Here is a 14,389-nt window from a genome sequence, read left to right on the forward strand (position 1 = left end):
CACACACACACACACACACACACACACAAAGAAAGCAGAAGGAAAGAGTCAATACATGCAGCTTTTAAAGGAGCCACTGCTCTGCAGGGTTTGGACCTTTGTAGACCTAAGCCTTTGGGGAGGGCTGACAGTCAGTGAGTATCAAACGCCGTACGAATGCCTATATTTCCTGTGTGAGCATGAACCTCCATGAATAGGTGTTTGCTAGTCTCATTGTTGTGACCAAATACATGACAAGAAGCAGCGTAAGGGGGGTTCAGTCCCAGTATGGTGGGGCAGGCAGGGCAGGCAGGGCAGGCAGCAGGGCCATGGGCAACTGGTCAAGCACAGAGTGGGTAGGCAGTGGGGCCAACTTATCAGGTGTGTACTATCATAAGGCTGCCCCAGGTAACTCACTTCCTCCAGGGAGGCTACACTTTCTGGAGGTTCAACAGCCTTCCGAAACAGTGTCGTTAGCTGGGGCCAAGGTTCAAACGTGAGCCTGTGGGGACATTTCACTCTCAGACCATAGCACATGTTAAAGAAAGGACTCAGCAGCTGCTAAGCAGCTGTGCACAGCTGTCTCCATCTCAGTGCTGTTTGCCGCTGACAGAATCAGAAGTAGCCTCAGTGTCCAGCGAGATGGAGCTTGTGAGGTCTTGCTTAAGCCGGGGCTTCTCAAATCACTCATGACACCTCTCTCTTAAGATATTCTCCCACAATCTAGGTTTGTCGTCATATAAAATAGATGCATAGGAGCTGGAGAGATGGCTCGGTGGATAAGAGCACATGCACCTCCTACAGAGGACCCAGGTTTGATATCCAGTGCCCATATCAGGATGCTCACAACTACCTCTAACTCCAATTCCTGAGCATCTGGTGCCCTCTTCTGGCCTCTGAACATACCCACCTCCCCAATGTGTGCATACCTACACACAGACACACAGATCCACATAAATAAAAATAGAATACATTTAAAAATGGGTATACATGTCACATTTAGTGATGATAAGTAATACAAATTTTATTTTAAACAATTCTTATATATGTGTTTACCATTTACTAAAGATGAAAGCAAATTTTCATATAGTGAGTAGAAGTGTGTGTATTTTTGCATAAGGTCACACAGTGTAATACGGGTCAGTGTTACTGGGAACACCTCATTTTCATTGCTTATTTGATTCTGACTTTATTTGGGGGAACTACTGCCATTTTTTTGGTAACATTTAGTTGTACAGCCTTGTGTGGTTCATGACAACCATTTTAAGAAGTGGCAGCTTAGCGGCTATATGGGCAGAGAATGTTAGACAATCACAAATTACAGCAGGAGAGTTTGGGAAGATTTGGTTCTTCTAAACTATTGAATAAAAAAATGGTACAAAGCTAAAGTTTACATTTTGTGCAAGTGGAAGTCTTCTATTGTCTGTGCTTTGAGAAAAACCCAGAAAGATGTACTGTGACGCATAAATGCTTGTGTCTAGACACCTTTGTATCTCGCACGGGGAGGCAAACCAGAATCCAGGCTGTCATTCTCTCGGGGTTGGGCAGAGCACAGTCCTGGGAAGGATCGAGGCTGGATATGGGAGCTTTTCTCCTGTTTTCCTTTTGACTTGCCCTGTGACCTTAGACAAGTTCCTCTCCCTCACTGACTATTGGTTTAATCACTCACAAAGTGAGGGGTAGACCAGATGGAAGGTATCGTTTCAGTGTCCTAGCATGCAGGATGCTGCCTAGATGTCTCCCTGGGGCAGAGAGCATGTGCATTTTCGGCAGCTGTGTTCCCAGCCTCAGAAGCAGGTCTGGCCCTTAGCTGGGGCTCAGCAAATGTTCATGAAACCATTTGGGCAGAAAACCACAGTGGTAAGCACCATGGTGAATGCTGGCCTTGGCGGAACATGACAAACTCTGATCCCAGCCTTTCTTTCTCCACCTGCCCGTTCCTCCTCTCCTTCTGCCCTCTATTTTCCTCACCCTTACTTGGAGCTTGAGTTTTTCTTTCTTTTCTCATCCCACCTCTTTTTCTGCTTCATTTAGTTTTTTTTTTCTGATCTTTTTCTCCATCCTTTTCAACCTTCCTGCATTTGTCTCTCCCTCCCTTCATCTTTCTGAATTTCCATCTTGTTTTCATGGTAATTTTTAAGCTGCAATTGGGACTGTTTAATTATGACCAGGTGAGAAGCGAGTGGACAGAGTGACAGGGGACAGGGCTCTGAGCACAGTTGACAATAGCCTGTCTGGTCAGGCCTCTTTGGGTGTAGTCCATTGTCTATTAGGGTGCAAACTGGTGTGCATGCCCTCTGGTTGCTATCCGTTGGAGTCAAGCGTTCTTATTGGTCTTTGTTGGAAGCATCTGGAGGAAGCTATGATGCAGCCGGGGCTGAGGATTTATAGGCAAAAGAATGCAGCACAAACCATTGCACAGACAGATAAGAGGTCACGAGCACAGAGTGGCTGAGGGAGGGACTGCTGGGGAGGATGATGAGGACTTGATTTGTGAAAAGGTCAAGGAGGCCAAAGAAAGCCTCATGGGGATTTGACCACTGCTTCTGCGGGACACTAAGCCTTATTTGCTGCCATCTTTCATGGATTGCATGCTCCAATGTGGGCTTGCCTAGGACCACTCAAGTACACCTTGGCTTACCACAGCCCTGCCCCATACCCTGGGGTCTACAGTCCCTGGCTAGAACACAGAACAAGGCGTATGTGTGAGACTGGGGGGGGGGGAAGGGTTTTTTTTTCTCTTGCTGGAGAAGAGTGAGAAGGGGAGGCACCCTGATCTGGTTTGGTTTCCAGGTTAATTTGCTGGTTAACTCTTCAGTGGAGTGGACACAGGGCCAGGAGCCAGCTACAAAGAGGCCTGTATGACAGTTGACTGGCTTGTGGGAGCCTACCCTAAAGTAGCAGAAGGAACTGCCTATGCAGAGGTCCAGAGGCAGAGAATGTGGCCAGCATGGTGGCAGGCTAGGAGGCCACCATGTCAGGGGCAAGAGCTCACAGTGGTCATGACAGCTGGAACAGCTCACATGTAGGTCTCCAGGACCATGTTGGGCATGTTCCTCTCTGCTCACACAACTGGCCTCCTGCAGGTCTGTGGTGGGGGGGGGGACACTTCCCAGATCACTGGCTACTGTCACCTTTAGGACTTGCTCACAGGGAAACATTCAACATACCTGGGCAGATTCCAGCTTTCCCCGGTGGGACAGAGAAACCACACAGGAGCAAGGCTGGGACTCTGCCCCTTCCACACCTCTCCATACAGTCTCTTGTCTAGATGGACAGACCACTCCAAGGACAGACTGCCACCCCTTTAACTTACTGAAAGAATCTCAAGAGTCAACAAGAACACTGTGGCCTGGTAAAACAATGGCCCAGGTTAGGTTCCATGGCCAGCTTTGAGCCCACCACTTTCTGAGTCTTAGTTCCCTTACTTTGGAGGAGTCTGACCATTGCTATGAGGAAGCCTCTAGGCATGGGCTTGGAGTGGACAGGTCAACCAGGGTACTTGTGACTGTTCAATTCTTTGTCTCTCTCAAGGGTGCCTTGGGCTGTGCCCAGAGTGACTCTCTGCCCCTGCCCAGCGCAGAGGTGCTGGATCCCTGCAGCAGCCGAGGCTGCCACAGTGATGCTTGTGGACTTCAAGCCCTCGCAGGTTTGTGGATGCTGTGGTACATAGAGGGGCCACCTGACATCCCTGTGATAGGCCAGCTAGCTTAGTCCACTGTTATTCTCACAGTGTTGGGCAGGATGATTTGCTCCTCTTATAGACAAGCCGGGGCTCAGAGAGGCTCAAGAACACAGTTGGTCAAGGCAGAATCAGTGTGTGATGTTCCAGGGGCCATTAGCTTAGGCTAATTTGACACTTAAACTTATGCGCTCAGCTCTCAAGGGGTGCCCACCAGCTGCAGGCTGGTAATGGGGTGTTGTCCTCACAGAGACATCTCTGGTAAGCAGGGATCACTCTAGCCACCTTTTACCCCAGACAGCCCCTTAGCTTGAGGATGAGACTCGTGGCTGTCCGTCTGAGAATCACTGGGGCTTTGAAGTCCCTGGTCTCTAGTGTCGGAAATAGTTTCTCACCGCCCTACTATAAGAGATCCTGCTTGCTCATCCTCTGCCGTCAAAACATAAGAGTAGTCCAAGCCTCATGATACCCAGGACTGCCGGTTGTAGGAGGAGGCAGCTGATGTCTCCTTTTAGTCATGTCTGGGGTGGGCAGAGGGACAGAGCTGTTGGATAGGTCAAGGTGCGTTGTGACTTGGCGAGGCTGTTCCTGAAAACTCTGCAGGGTTGTGGGAGGGGTGTCACCCTGTGCAGGGTTGGGAGATGAGGATCCTGAGGGTTCAAAATGCTTCATGAGCATGGTCCAGCTGTGGTCCATGGTCCATCCTGATAGCCAGTTCCTCTGCTCGCTGTTGGTAGTCATTCACATCTTCCAAGCTCAGGTCCTTGCCCGGCAGAAGAGTGGGGCTTATCAGGACTCACTGGGGGCTAAAAGACCCGAGTCAAGAGAGACATCTCTCAGCTGACATGGCTGTTGGTGGCCATTATGATAAATCTTCTAAGAGTGATTTTAACCTTGGTGTCTTGTTGTTCTAGGCCAGCTCTCAGAAAAGGCCCATAGCCCTGTTCAAGATCAGCCAGACCCTTGCTTGGTGATGCCAGCAAGTACCATAGGCAAGCTCCAGGAAGACCTGCTAGGGTCTGAGCCTAGACAGGTGAGGCCAGAGGGTTCTGCAGATAGGAGGATCAGTGGGGCCTTATAGCCCTGCTATGTGCTTGGTGATGTGGCCACCCTGGGGAGGTTCTTCTTAGAAAGCTCCAGATTTAGAAGAATATTCTGGAAGTGATTGAGTGAGAGGTTTGAGGGGATGGGATACAGTTTGCTGAGATCTGGACTAAGAAGTATATTGGGATCAAAAGAAGCCAGACCAAGCGCCTGGCCTGGGCTACTTGACTCATTTTGCCCTAGTGAAGCCCTCTGACTACCCACAGAGCTGGTTCTGCCTTCCTATCCAGAGATGATGAGACCCGAGGGATGCTGGGACCACCCAGAACTCCCAGCTCCAGAGGTACAGAGCCCTGGTCTCCTCCTTCTGTACTCTGTATCACTCCAATGTTTTGATCTCAGCTGGATCTGAATTCGTCCTAATGCTGTGGCAAACCACTGACCTCAGCTTCTATCTCTTGTCCTAAGAAACAAAGCTGAACTGGGAGTGGTTTCCTGATGTGACTCTGTGGTTCTAAACCTCATCCATCGATCCATGCATCTATCCATCCATCCATGCATGCATTTGTTCATTCATTCATTCACTTCCTGAACTATCCCCTCATGCAGTTGGCTTCATGTAGAGGAAGGAATTCCACACACTCCTCTGTCACCCTGAAATAGCATGTACTCAGGTTCAGTGCCTTATCTGTATCTGCTAGTTCTATTATCTTTAATCTCATCACTGTCTTAGAACTCATGTCCCTGCTGCCCCTGAGGCCAGGAGGTGCTCCAGGGGTTGGGTATTTGTGAGGAGGCACTGTTTGGTTTGAGGTGAAGAGGTGTTCCTTGAGGATATCTGGGAGAGGGAGAATCTTGAGCAGTGGGAAGAGCTCAGGTAGAGGCCCTGAGGTGGAAGAGCAGGACATGCGTGCAGCTCTATGAGCAGGATCAGAGAGCACTGGGGGCGAAGCATGATCAGCTGTAGGTGGGGCTCGGCAGGCAGAGACTGGCTCATACCCCATCTCCTCTCTCCACCTGCAGGGCACTCTTGTCCAGCCCCACCTAGATGGACAGATTCTTCGGCTGCTGTGTAGCTGCCCCCCAGAACCAGGCATGGATGAGCGACTTTGCCCCTTGGCAGGAGTTTCAGAGAATCTTCAAGCCGCTGGAGCCCAGGATTCCCTCCTACTGTTACCCACATCCATGTTCCCACCCTGGGAACCTGCTGGAGAACCGCAGCCCCTAGTGCCACCTCTGCTCTGGAAGCATCTCCTTCGAGAACTTCAGACCCAAGAAGAGATGGACAGCAAGCCGTCCCCTGCCCCTGAGGTTGTGACACACCCTGACTGGCCTTGTGATCTGGCAAGGAGCCATGTCGCCTCCTTCATCCAGGAGTCTCCACTCATTTCAAATGGTTCATTTCCCACAAAAGAGTCCAAGGAGCCCAGAGACATGTGGAAGGAGAGAGGCAGGCCTCCAGTTGCAAGTGCAGAGAAGTGGGAGGTGATGGGAGCCTTGGGTGTGATAAAACCAGAGCTTGACAACAAGTCTCTGCTGGACCTAGAAAACAGTGAAAAGCTGATTGTGGACACCGAGGGCCAAGTCCCAGAGGGCATACAGGAAGGGAGCAGGGCTTCAGAGACCCAAGTCATGGCCCACTGTCCTTGGCTCTGGCCGGAATGTCAATGTCTCCTACTGACTCTGCATGGGACAACCTCTAAGTCACAGGAAAGTCCTGGTCCCTTGAGAAAGAGATGGGGTGTGGAAGGATGTGGCTGGGAACACTTGGGAAAACTGTCACCAGAGAAGGAGGAAGAGGCTACCGGTGCTAGGGCCCATGATACGAGAGATCCAGAGCCAAATGGTAGCCAGCTTCCAGCAGGAAGGGGCAAAGAGGTCTGGAGGACGACACAGGACAAGCAGGGCCACCAGCTGTGCTTTGGAGACACCCACTTCCTGCAAAAGGAGTGTTCTGGGGAAGAAGAACAAGAGGAGAAGATGCAGCTCCGAGCAGCATCCAGCCCGGCTCCACTGGGTGTCTCTGAGCAGCTTGACTCCAAGCGCCATGCGGGTCAGGAACAGAGACTACTAATGGGTGATCAGGATTTTCTGGAGTTTCCCAAATGGGCCCCAGCAGGTGGCAGCAGTGAAGGTCCTTGCTCCTCTCAGACTCTGACCACAGGACAAGGCAGGAGCACCCTCCAGCTAGACACACTGGAAAGGGAGGTGGGGGCCTGCTTCCAGCAGCTGGACAACCTGAAGTTTGTCTGTGGCAATCCCCAGGAGATGTCAGCATTGATGAGAAAGAGCCAGAGTGTTGCTTATACAGGGTTGGACACTGAGGGGGATCTGTGCCATCAGCAGGCTTCAGCCAGCCAGGATCTGAACGCAAAATCCAGCAGGAATGGCGAAGGAGTGAGGCTGGAGGAGGGTGTGGCTCTGGGCACTGGAGAAGCTCTTTCAGAACCAGCTGATGGGGATAAAGCCAACCGGGGCCCTGCGGAGCTGAGTGGGAGCCCACTCCTCCCAACGTGGTGTACCCGCAAATGGGTGGGGAACAGCTTCCATCAGCTCCTTGACACCCCAAAGAAAGAGAGAAGTCAGGTTTTGCTTGATAATGCCAGGCTTCAGGGAGCCCAAGAAGAATGTCACCATGAAGGATGCCATTGTGAGAAAGAGCGGGCCAGAGAAGTGGCCAAGGCCCTGAGGCTGGAACAGGAAAACCTATCACTGCAGGGAGAGCTGGTCCACCTCAGGCACGAACTGGACCAGTGTCTGCAGGCTGTGTCCAACCTGGAGGACTGTAATGGGAAGAGTTACTGCAAGATTTCCCAGCTGGAAGAGGAGAATGAGAAACTGAAGGGGGACCTGGGCTGGCTGCACAAAGCCATGTCCAAGAGTGTCAGGAAAGCCGGAAGTAGGATGCAGCATGTCACCCTGGAAAACAGGGAGCTCAGGGCTCTGATCTCAGAGCTTGGAGTCAGTTACAAAGGGCTGATAAAGGACACGATGCTAGGGATAGAAGACATGCTCTGGGCTCTGCAGGGGGAAAACCAGCATCTTGTATGCAGGGTCCAAGGCCTGGAGCGGGAGGTGCTGCAGATGAGCAGGGATCCCAGGGAAGAAAAGTGGTGTCGCCAGGGAAACTTCAAGATGGCAGGAGACAAGGGACACATGGAAGACAAAGAGGTCCAGGTGACTCTGCTTTCAGGACAACTGGTTACACGAGCCTGTGGGCCACCCTGGGATGAGAAATCAGGTGTGACGTGGGGGCAGGCAGGACCTTCATTAGATTTGAAAGGTTCCAGATGCGGGGCTGTTGCTAGTTTTGCCTCATCAGTCTGTGGAGTCACTACAGGGCCTCAGGAAGCAAACGCCAATGGGGCAAAGGGAGACAGAGCTCGGCTGCAGCAAGAACAGGAGACACCATGGTGTTCCACGCAACAAGGACAGTCTCAGAGGTCCCTGAGCCTCAGCCTCCAGGTATGTTGGCTTGCCTTCCCTCCTGTATTCCTGACTCTGCAGTGGGGTACCCCTCCTCAAGACCTAGGCATCCCCGTGGCAGCCATATGAGGGAGTTAGACCTCCAGCCCCATTTGCTAGATGACAAAACCAGGCAGGGAAGTGAAGGGTTTTGCATGAGGTCGCCTGGCTAGGGAGTGCTGCAGCTGGGATTAACCCAAACAGGTTGGCCCAAGATCTCCCTTCTGACTTGCCAGGTAAGCTTGACCCTTCCAGTTGATCCAGAGAAGAAAGAGTGTAGGGGAAGGCTTGCACTTTGAGGTCGTACCTTGGATTTTCTCAAGTGGAAAATAGCTCAAACAGCCTGAATCAACATCATTCAGGTTGGGTCTTAACAGTTGTTGCAGACAGAACAGTGGTCCGCGGAAGGTAACACAGCAGGGGAATTGGGTTGGTTCTGTAGAGACCTGAGACTTTGGTGCAGACGTGGGAGTCCCTCTTCTGAATTGCTCCTGCCCCCTGCCCCAAGACAAATCTCAACTTGTCTAATTCCCAACATGAAATGCTCACATTGTTAATGTCTAGGGACCCTTCATGCTGAGACCCCCCCCCCCCCCCCCCCGCGCATACCTCCAGCATCCTGCCTCTCTCTCTCCCTTTCTGTGTCTCCATCTGCTCCCTCCCCCTCACTCTCCATTGCTGGCTCCCGCTTCCCTCTCTCCTCAGCAATTCTAGTCACTATCAAAGAACAGCCTTTGGATTTTTACCAGTTTTCCTTTACTGTCTGCACTTCGTCGTGTGTGTGTGTGTGTGTGTGTGTGTGTGTGTGTGTGTGAATGTGTGAATGTATGAATATGTGTATGTGTGTGAATGTGTGTGTGTGAATGTGTGTATGTGTGTATGAATGTGTGTATGTGTATATATAATTCTTTCTCTTACAATAGCCTATATTTTTGTACTTTGCTATTATTGTTCTAGTAGCCACTCTAGAAAGTTCGGAATGTATCTGTCATTTAGATTTGCCTTAGATTAATGCCTTTGTACCATGTCCCAAATCATGCAAAAAAATATTTCAGTAGCTTACCTCTGCTAATTCTTTATTATCTTGTTATATATTGCTTCGATGTGTAATAAGCCTCATGTCATTGTTGCTGCTGATTTGAGCAGCCATTAATCTTTCTTGCAAATATCTGCATGTTTTTGTGGTGTTTATTCTTCCACAAGAATTTGGAGGAATGTGTTGTTGTTGGTATTTCTCATAGTGAGCGTTAGCTGGTGGCTGACTTTCTTGCATTTCTCTTTATGAAACATTGTTCTTGCTAGCCTTGAAGATCGTTTCTCTTAGATTCAGCACTGTGGGTCAGCAGCTTCCCTTCACACAGCACTCAGAAGGCTGCCTTCTGTTGTCTTCCGCCTCCCACTAGTTCCATTTGGAAGCCAGTTGTCATCGTCATTTCTTCCATTTCCAGAAGAAACGTATGCTATCGTGTCTGACTGATATGAAGATTTCCTTTTTATCTTTGATTTTTGGTGGCTTGATGGATCTAGCTATGGTTCTGTTTCCCAAGCTCTTTGAACTTAAATATTTATGCTTTTATTCAGACTTGAGAAACCTTTAGTTATCATTTCCTTAAGAAAAATTTCCATATCCAGAGGTACATATGCATGTATGTGTATAGTGCTTGTGTGTTTGGGCATGTGTGCTAGTGTATGCATGTGTTGAACATTGCATGAGTGTGTAGTGTGTATGTGTGTGCAATGTTTGTGTGTATATGTGTGTGCAGTGCATATGTGTATGTAATGCATGTGTGTACAGTGCCTGTATGTGTGCAGTGCATGTTTGTGTGTGTGTGTGTGCATGTGTGCTGTGCATGTGTGTGGATACCAGAGGTTAACCTCCGGTGTCATTCTCCTGGACCTATCCACCTGTATTTTTCATTCCAGACAGGGTTCCTCTGGGACCTAGAACTCCCCAAAAAGGCTAAAGTGAGTAGCCAGTGAGCCACAGGGATCTGCCTGTCTCAGCCTCCCCAGTGTTGGGATTACAGATCCCAAGTGTGTGCCACCACATTGGCTTTAACCATGGGTGCTGGACATGGAACCCTGGTCCTCAGTCCTGCAGCAAGCACGTTAGCCGACGAACCAGATCTTCAGTCCCATGCTTGTCCTTTGGTCAGTTTTATTGTCCTAATTTCCTTTCACCTTCTGTAATTCCAGACCCTTTGACTGAGTCTTTTCCCTTTTGAAAAAGTTTATCTTAGTTTTGCAGGCCTGGGCTTCTGTTTTGCGTTTTCTATTGACTTTAATTGGCTAGCTGTGTGTTCTGTTGTGACCCACCTTTGATAAACTCACCCAGTGAGCTCCCGATTCCATTCATAGCACTTTGTGCACCCATTTCCTTATTTACAAAGGAGAGCTACTGACTGTGCTCTGAAACAGTTCATCTTGTCAGCCTTTCAAATCTGACTTTCAAATGTGGAAATACGCTAGCCACGGCTACTTTATAGATCTCCTCTCCTTCTCTCCCCTCCCCTCCCCTCCCCTTCCCTCCCTTCTCCTCTCCAGTGCCGGGATTATCTCCTGGCTGCTCCTGTTCGCCTGATTCTTGGCAGATGTCACATTTCACGGTTTCCTCACATATCCACCCACTCAAAGAGCTTTTGGTGTAGGACCTGTATGATGTGTTGTAGAGGTCGCCGGCCACCTCTCCCTCCCAACAGTGCTGTGAGTGTCTCTTGCTGGCCCCTCACAAGGTGACTTCTGGTCACTGTATTCCTGTGTAAGTCTCTCTCACTTCCAGGGTGTGCGGTGACTCTCCCAGTGTGGCACTTGCTCCTAAGATATCCACCCTTCTACGACGTTGGCTGCGTTTCCAGAGTGTTCAGTCAAATGAGAGAGAGAGAGAGTTTGAGGACCACAGAGGGAGTTTGGGGATCACAATCACAGCTAGGAGTTGGGAAATGTAGAATTAACAGAGATGAACCCCACAGGGTTTAGGGGTGATCAGGGAAGAGGGTGAAGAAAGGTCCCTTTTTCTGTCCCAGAGTCTCTCTTAGGCCTGTGATCCTCCCATAGCTTCCTGTCATACTGGACATGAACCCCCAACTCTTACAGTAAGGATACACACAGCTGAGTCTCCACGGTTGCAGCGGCCACGGTCTATGCCCCACCTGCTGCACCCTGAGCAGCATCGCAAGTTCTCTGTATCCTTCACCGCTCCTCTGTGTATACCTGCGTTTACTCAGGAGTCTTTGAGCCTCATGTTCAGGGCAGCCCTGCAGCCTGGGCTCAGGGTGGAGTGGGCTCAGAGCGGTGTAGGCTCAGGGTGAAGTGGGATCAGGGCAGAGTGGGCTCAGGGAGGAGCGGGCTCAGGGTGGAGAGGCTCAGGATGGAGCAGGCTCTGGGTGGAGCGGGCTCTGGGTGGAGCAGGCTCAGGGCGGAGCGGGCTCAGGGAGGAGTGGGCTCAGGGTGGAGTGGGCTCAGGGTGGAGCGGGCTCAGGGTGGAGCGGGCTCAGGGTGGAGTGGGCTCAGGGCGGAGCTGGCTCAGGGAGGAGTGGGCTCAGGGTGGAGCGGGCTCAGGGTGGAGTGGGCTCAGGGCGGAGCTGGCTCAGGGTGGAGCAGGCTCAGGGTGTTGGAGCTGACTCAGGTACAGCTCTTCGGAGCTCTGCAGTCATCGATGTTATTGTGATGGGGACTTATATCACCAGAATAGGTGAATGCTGCTGTCCCAGAATGCACCATGTGTCTGCCACGACAGCACAGATGCGGCCAGATCCTCTGCTCAGAGCTCCTCAGAGCCCCCACAGTCTCTGGGTCTCCTTTTGTCACTTGGGTTGAACGTCCTGTGTCTGTCACTCTCCCTGTCAACCAGAACTCTCGTGGGACAGTGTTCCTAAGCCAAAGCACAGCACACAGTCGGTTGTGTAGGGTAGACCCAGGCAACAGGCAGTTTCCCCCTCTACCACCAGATCATGTTGTGGGCACTGTCTTAGGACCAATGGAAGAGTCTTTGTCTGGGCCACCAGAGGCAGGAGGTGGCAACAAACCACCAAACTTCTCAAAAGGCCACGTTTTGGAGTACGGAGCTAAATTTTATGGAACCATCCGGAGCACCCATCTGTTCCTGACAGACCCCAGCCTGTGAGTCTCAGGCCTACGCAGTGTGAATTCCTATTAATTAAGAAAAATATCACATTCTGCTATTGTGGTCGTTGCTCACAGAGAGATGTCCGATCAGCTATGGAGTCACATGGAACCTGTTCTCTCCCCCTCCCACTCAGAATAGCTTGGGACCCTTCTAATCTCTCCCACTAGAGTGTGGAATGGTGGGAGACATGAGACGAGTGAGTGAAGGACAAGGGTGTTTGTGGGTGTCTGAGCTCCCCAGTCCTTCGCGGAGGGGATGCTTCCTGTAAGCGGTACCTCGCCTTCCCATACCTACCTTAGTGGTTCAGTAATGGATCACACCTTGATCATGGGCCCAGAAATCCTCCCACTGAAGTCTCAAGTCAAGGACCCACAGGTGTGTTCCTGTCACAGACAAGGCCTGTCTCCCCACCGCATTAGCATGATCGAGTTGAGCACAACTGCAGATGGCACCCTAATACTAACAAAAGTGGGGAGGTCATGTGGCACGTGGTGGGTGAAAGGCAAAGGCTATGTATCCTGTATCAAATCTTATAGAGGAGCTGGAGAGATGGCCTCAGGGTTAAGAGCACTTACTGCTCTTCCAGAGGACCCAAGTTCCACTTTCCCAACACCCGTGCTAGGCAGCCACCAACCACCTGAAACTCCAGCTCCAGCGGGTTTGACACCGTCTTCTGGCCTCCTTGAGCACTGCACCCATGTGCCCCACACTCACACAGACATACACATGAATTAACAGTTTTAATTTTTAAAAATTGATAAAGAAAACACTTGTATGTGTGCAGATGTATGCATATGTTAGTAAAACAATGAGAACTTACCACACGGGACCATTTGGGGGCAGCACTGTCCCTACCATTGAGCCCACTTAGGGTTGGGCAAGTTCCTTTCTCCCTGCATCCCTTGGCGTCTTTGTGAGACCTGTTACACTGGTGTTCTGTCAGAGAATAAGAGATTATTTGGAACTGGTTTAAGCCAGTGCTTGTGGGAAATTGGGCACTGCTGTCCTATCTGAAGTCATGAAGCTTTATCGGAATGTGTGTCTGATAATTTGATTTGTGTGTGACATGTCATTCATTTCTCAGTGTTTCGATACAATGGTGACTGACAGTGATTAAACAGAGCCCTGGTCCTACTTTGCATATTTTTGAGAATAATATTCTGGGATGTTGTTCTGGAGTTCCATGTACTCTCTCCCCTCCTCTCCCAAAATGTCCATCATGACCCACACACTCAAGTGTGCACACAGAGGCACAAGGGCAGGCCATGTGGGAAATGGCAATCATAGGCTGGGGTATAGAATTTGAGACTGTTATTTGTTCCTTTCTTGTCTTTCTCTTTCCCTTCCTTTATCCTTCCCTCCATTCTTCCCTCATTCACCTTCCTTCCTTTCTTCCTTCTACTGTGAGAAAAACAAACAGCACAGACAGACAGACATTAGAACAGGGACTGGTTGTTGGCTATGGCATATGAACACCTGAGAACTTCACACACACTTTCTTCCCTCAGCTCCAGACCTCCAAGGCTGCTGTCCCTGAGGAAGACCCCCAACTGTGCATACAGCGGCTCCACCACCAGGTGCGGACTCTGCAGTGCCAGCTCAGGGACCAGGGCTGGGCACTGCGGGAGTTGCAGGTGGCTCGGGATGAGGCTGTGGGCCTCCAGGATAAGCTCAAGGGCAAGGTAGGCTGGGCCAACCCTTCTCTTCCTCCAAATGTGTCCAGACCCCAAGGAGCGAGTACCAACAGTTTGGCATTATTGGCTAGAGATTTAAAGAATAGCGTGACGTAAGAAGGAAAGCAAGGGACCTGGAGCCTTTCCAGCCAGCTGTCCTCCATTAGAAACAGTGTGTATATATGGATCTTTTAAAAGCATCAGGCGCTGTCGTAATTAGAGTTCTTACTGCTGAGATAAAACTCTTTGAGGAGGGAAGGGTTTATTTGACTTCCATATCGCTGTTCATTATTGAAGGAAGTCAGGACAGGAACTCAAGCAGTGCAGCAGCCTGGAGACAGGAGCTGATGCAGAGGCCATGGAGGGGTTCCCATGGTTTGCTCAGCCTGCTTTTTTTTATAGAACCCAGGACTACTAACT

The 14,389-nt window shown here is 50.5% G+C and overlaps 1 protein-coding gene across 1 annotated transcript in view; it reads left to right on the forward strand.

The window, feature by feature from the left end:
• The window catches only part of CUNH4orf50 (chromosome unknown C4orf50 homolog), an 85,355-nt gene that overhangs the window by 15,485 nt on the left and 55,481 nt on the right, over window positions 1-14,389 (forward strand). The window contains exons 5-8 of the mRNA XM_041636571.1: window positions 3,514-3,628; window positions 4,576-4,694; window positions 5,729-8,170; window positions 13,805-13,978. Of these exons, the coding sequence (XP_041492505.1) occupies window positions 3,514-3,628; window positions 4,576-4,694; window positions 5,729-8,170; window positions 13,805-13,978 (2,850 nt within the window). The remainder of the gene's footprint in view (window positions 1-3,513; window positions 3,629-4,575; window positions 4,695-5,728; window positions 8,171-13,804; window positions 13,979-14,389) is intronic.

The sequence above is a fragment of the Microtus oregoni genome, unplaced genomic scaffold, assembly GCF_018167655.1.
Source record: "Microtus oregoni isolate MIOR12 unplaced genomic scaffold, Mior012 000049F_ref0000343, whole genome shotgun sequence".
Taxonomy (NCBI): Eukaryota; Metazoa; Chordata; class Mammalia; order Rodentia; family Cricetidae; genus Microtus; species Microtus oregoni.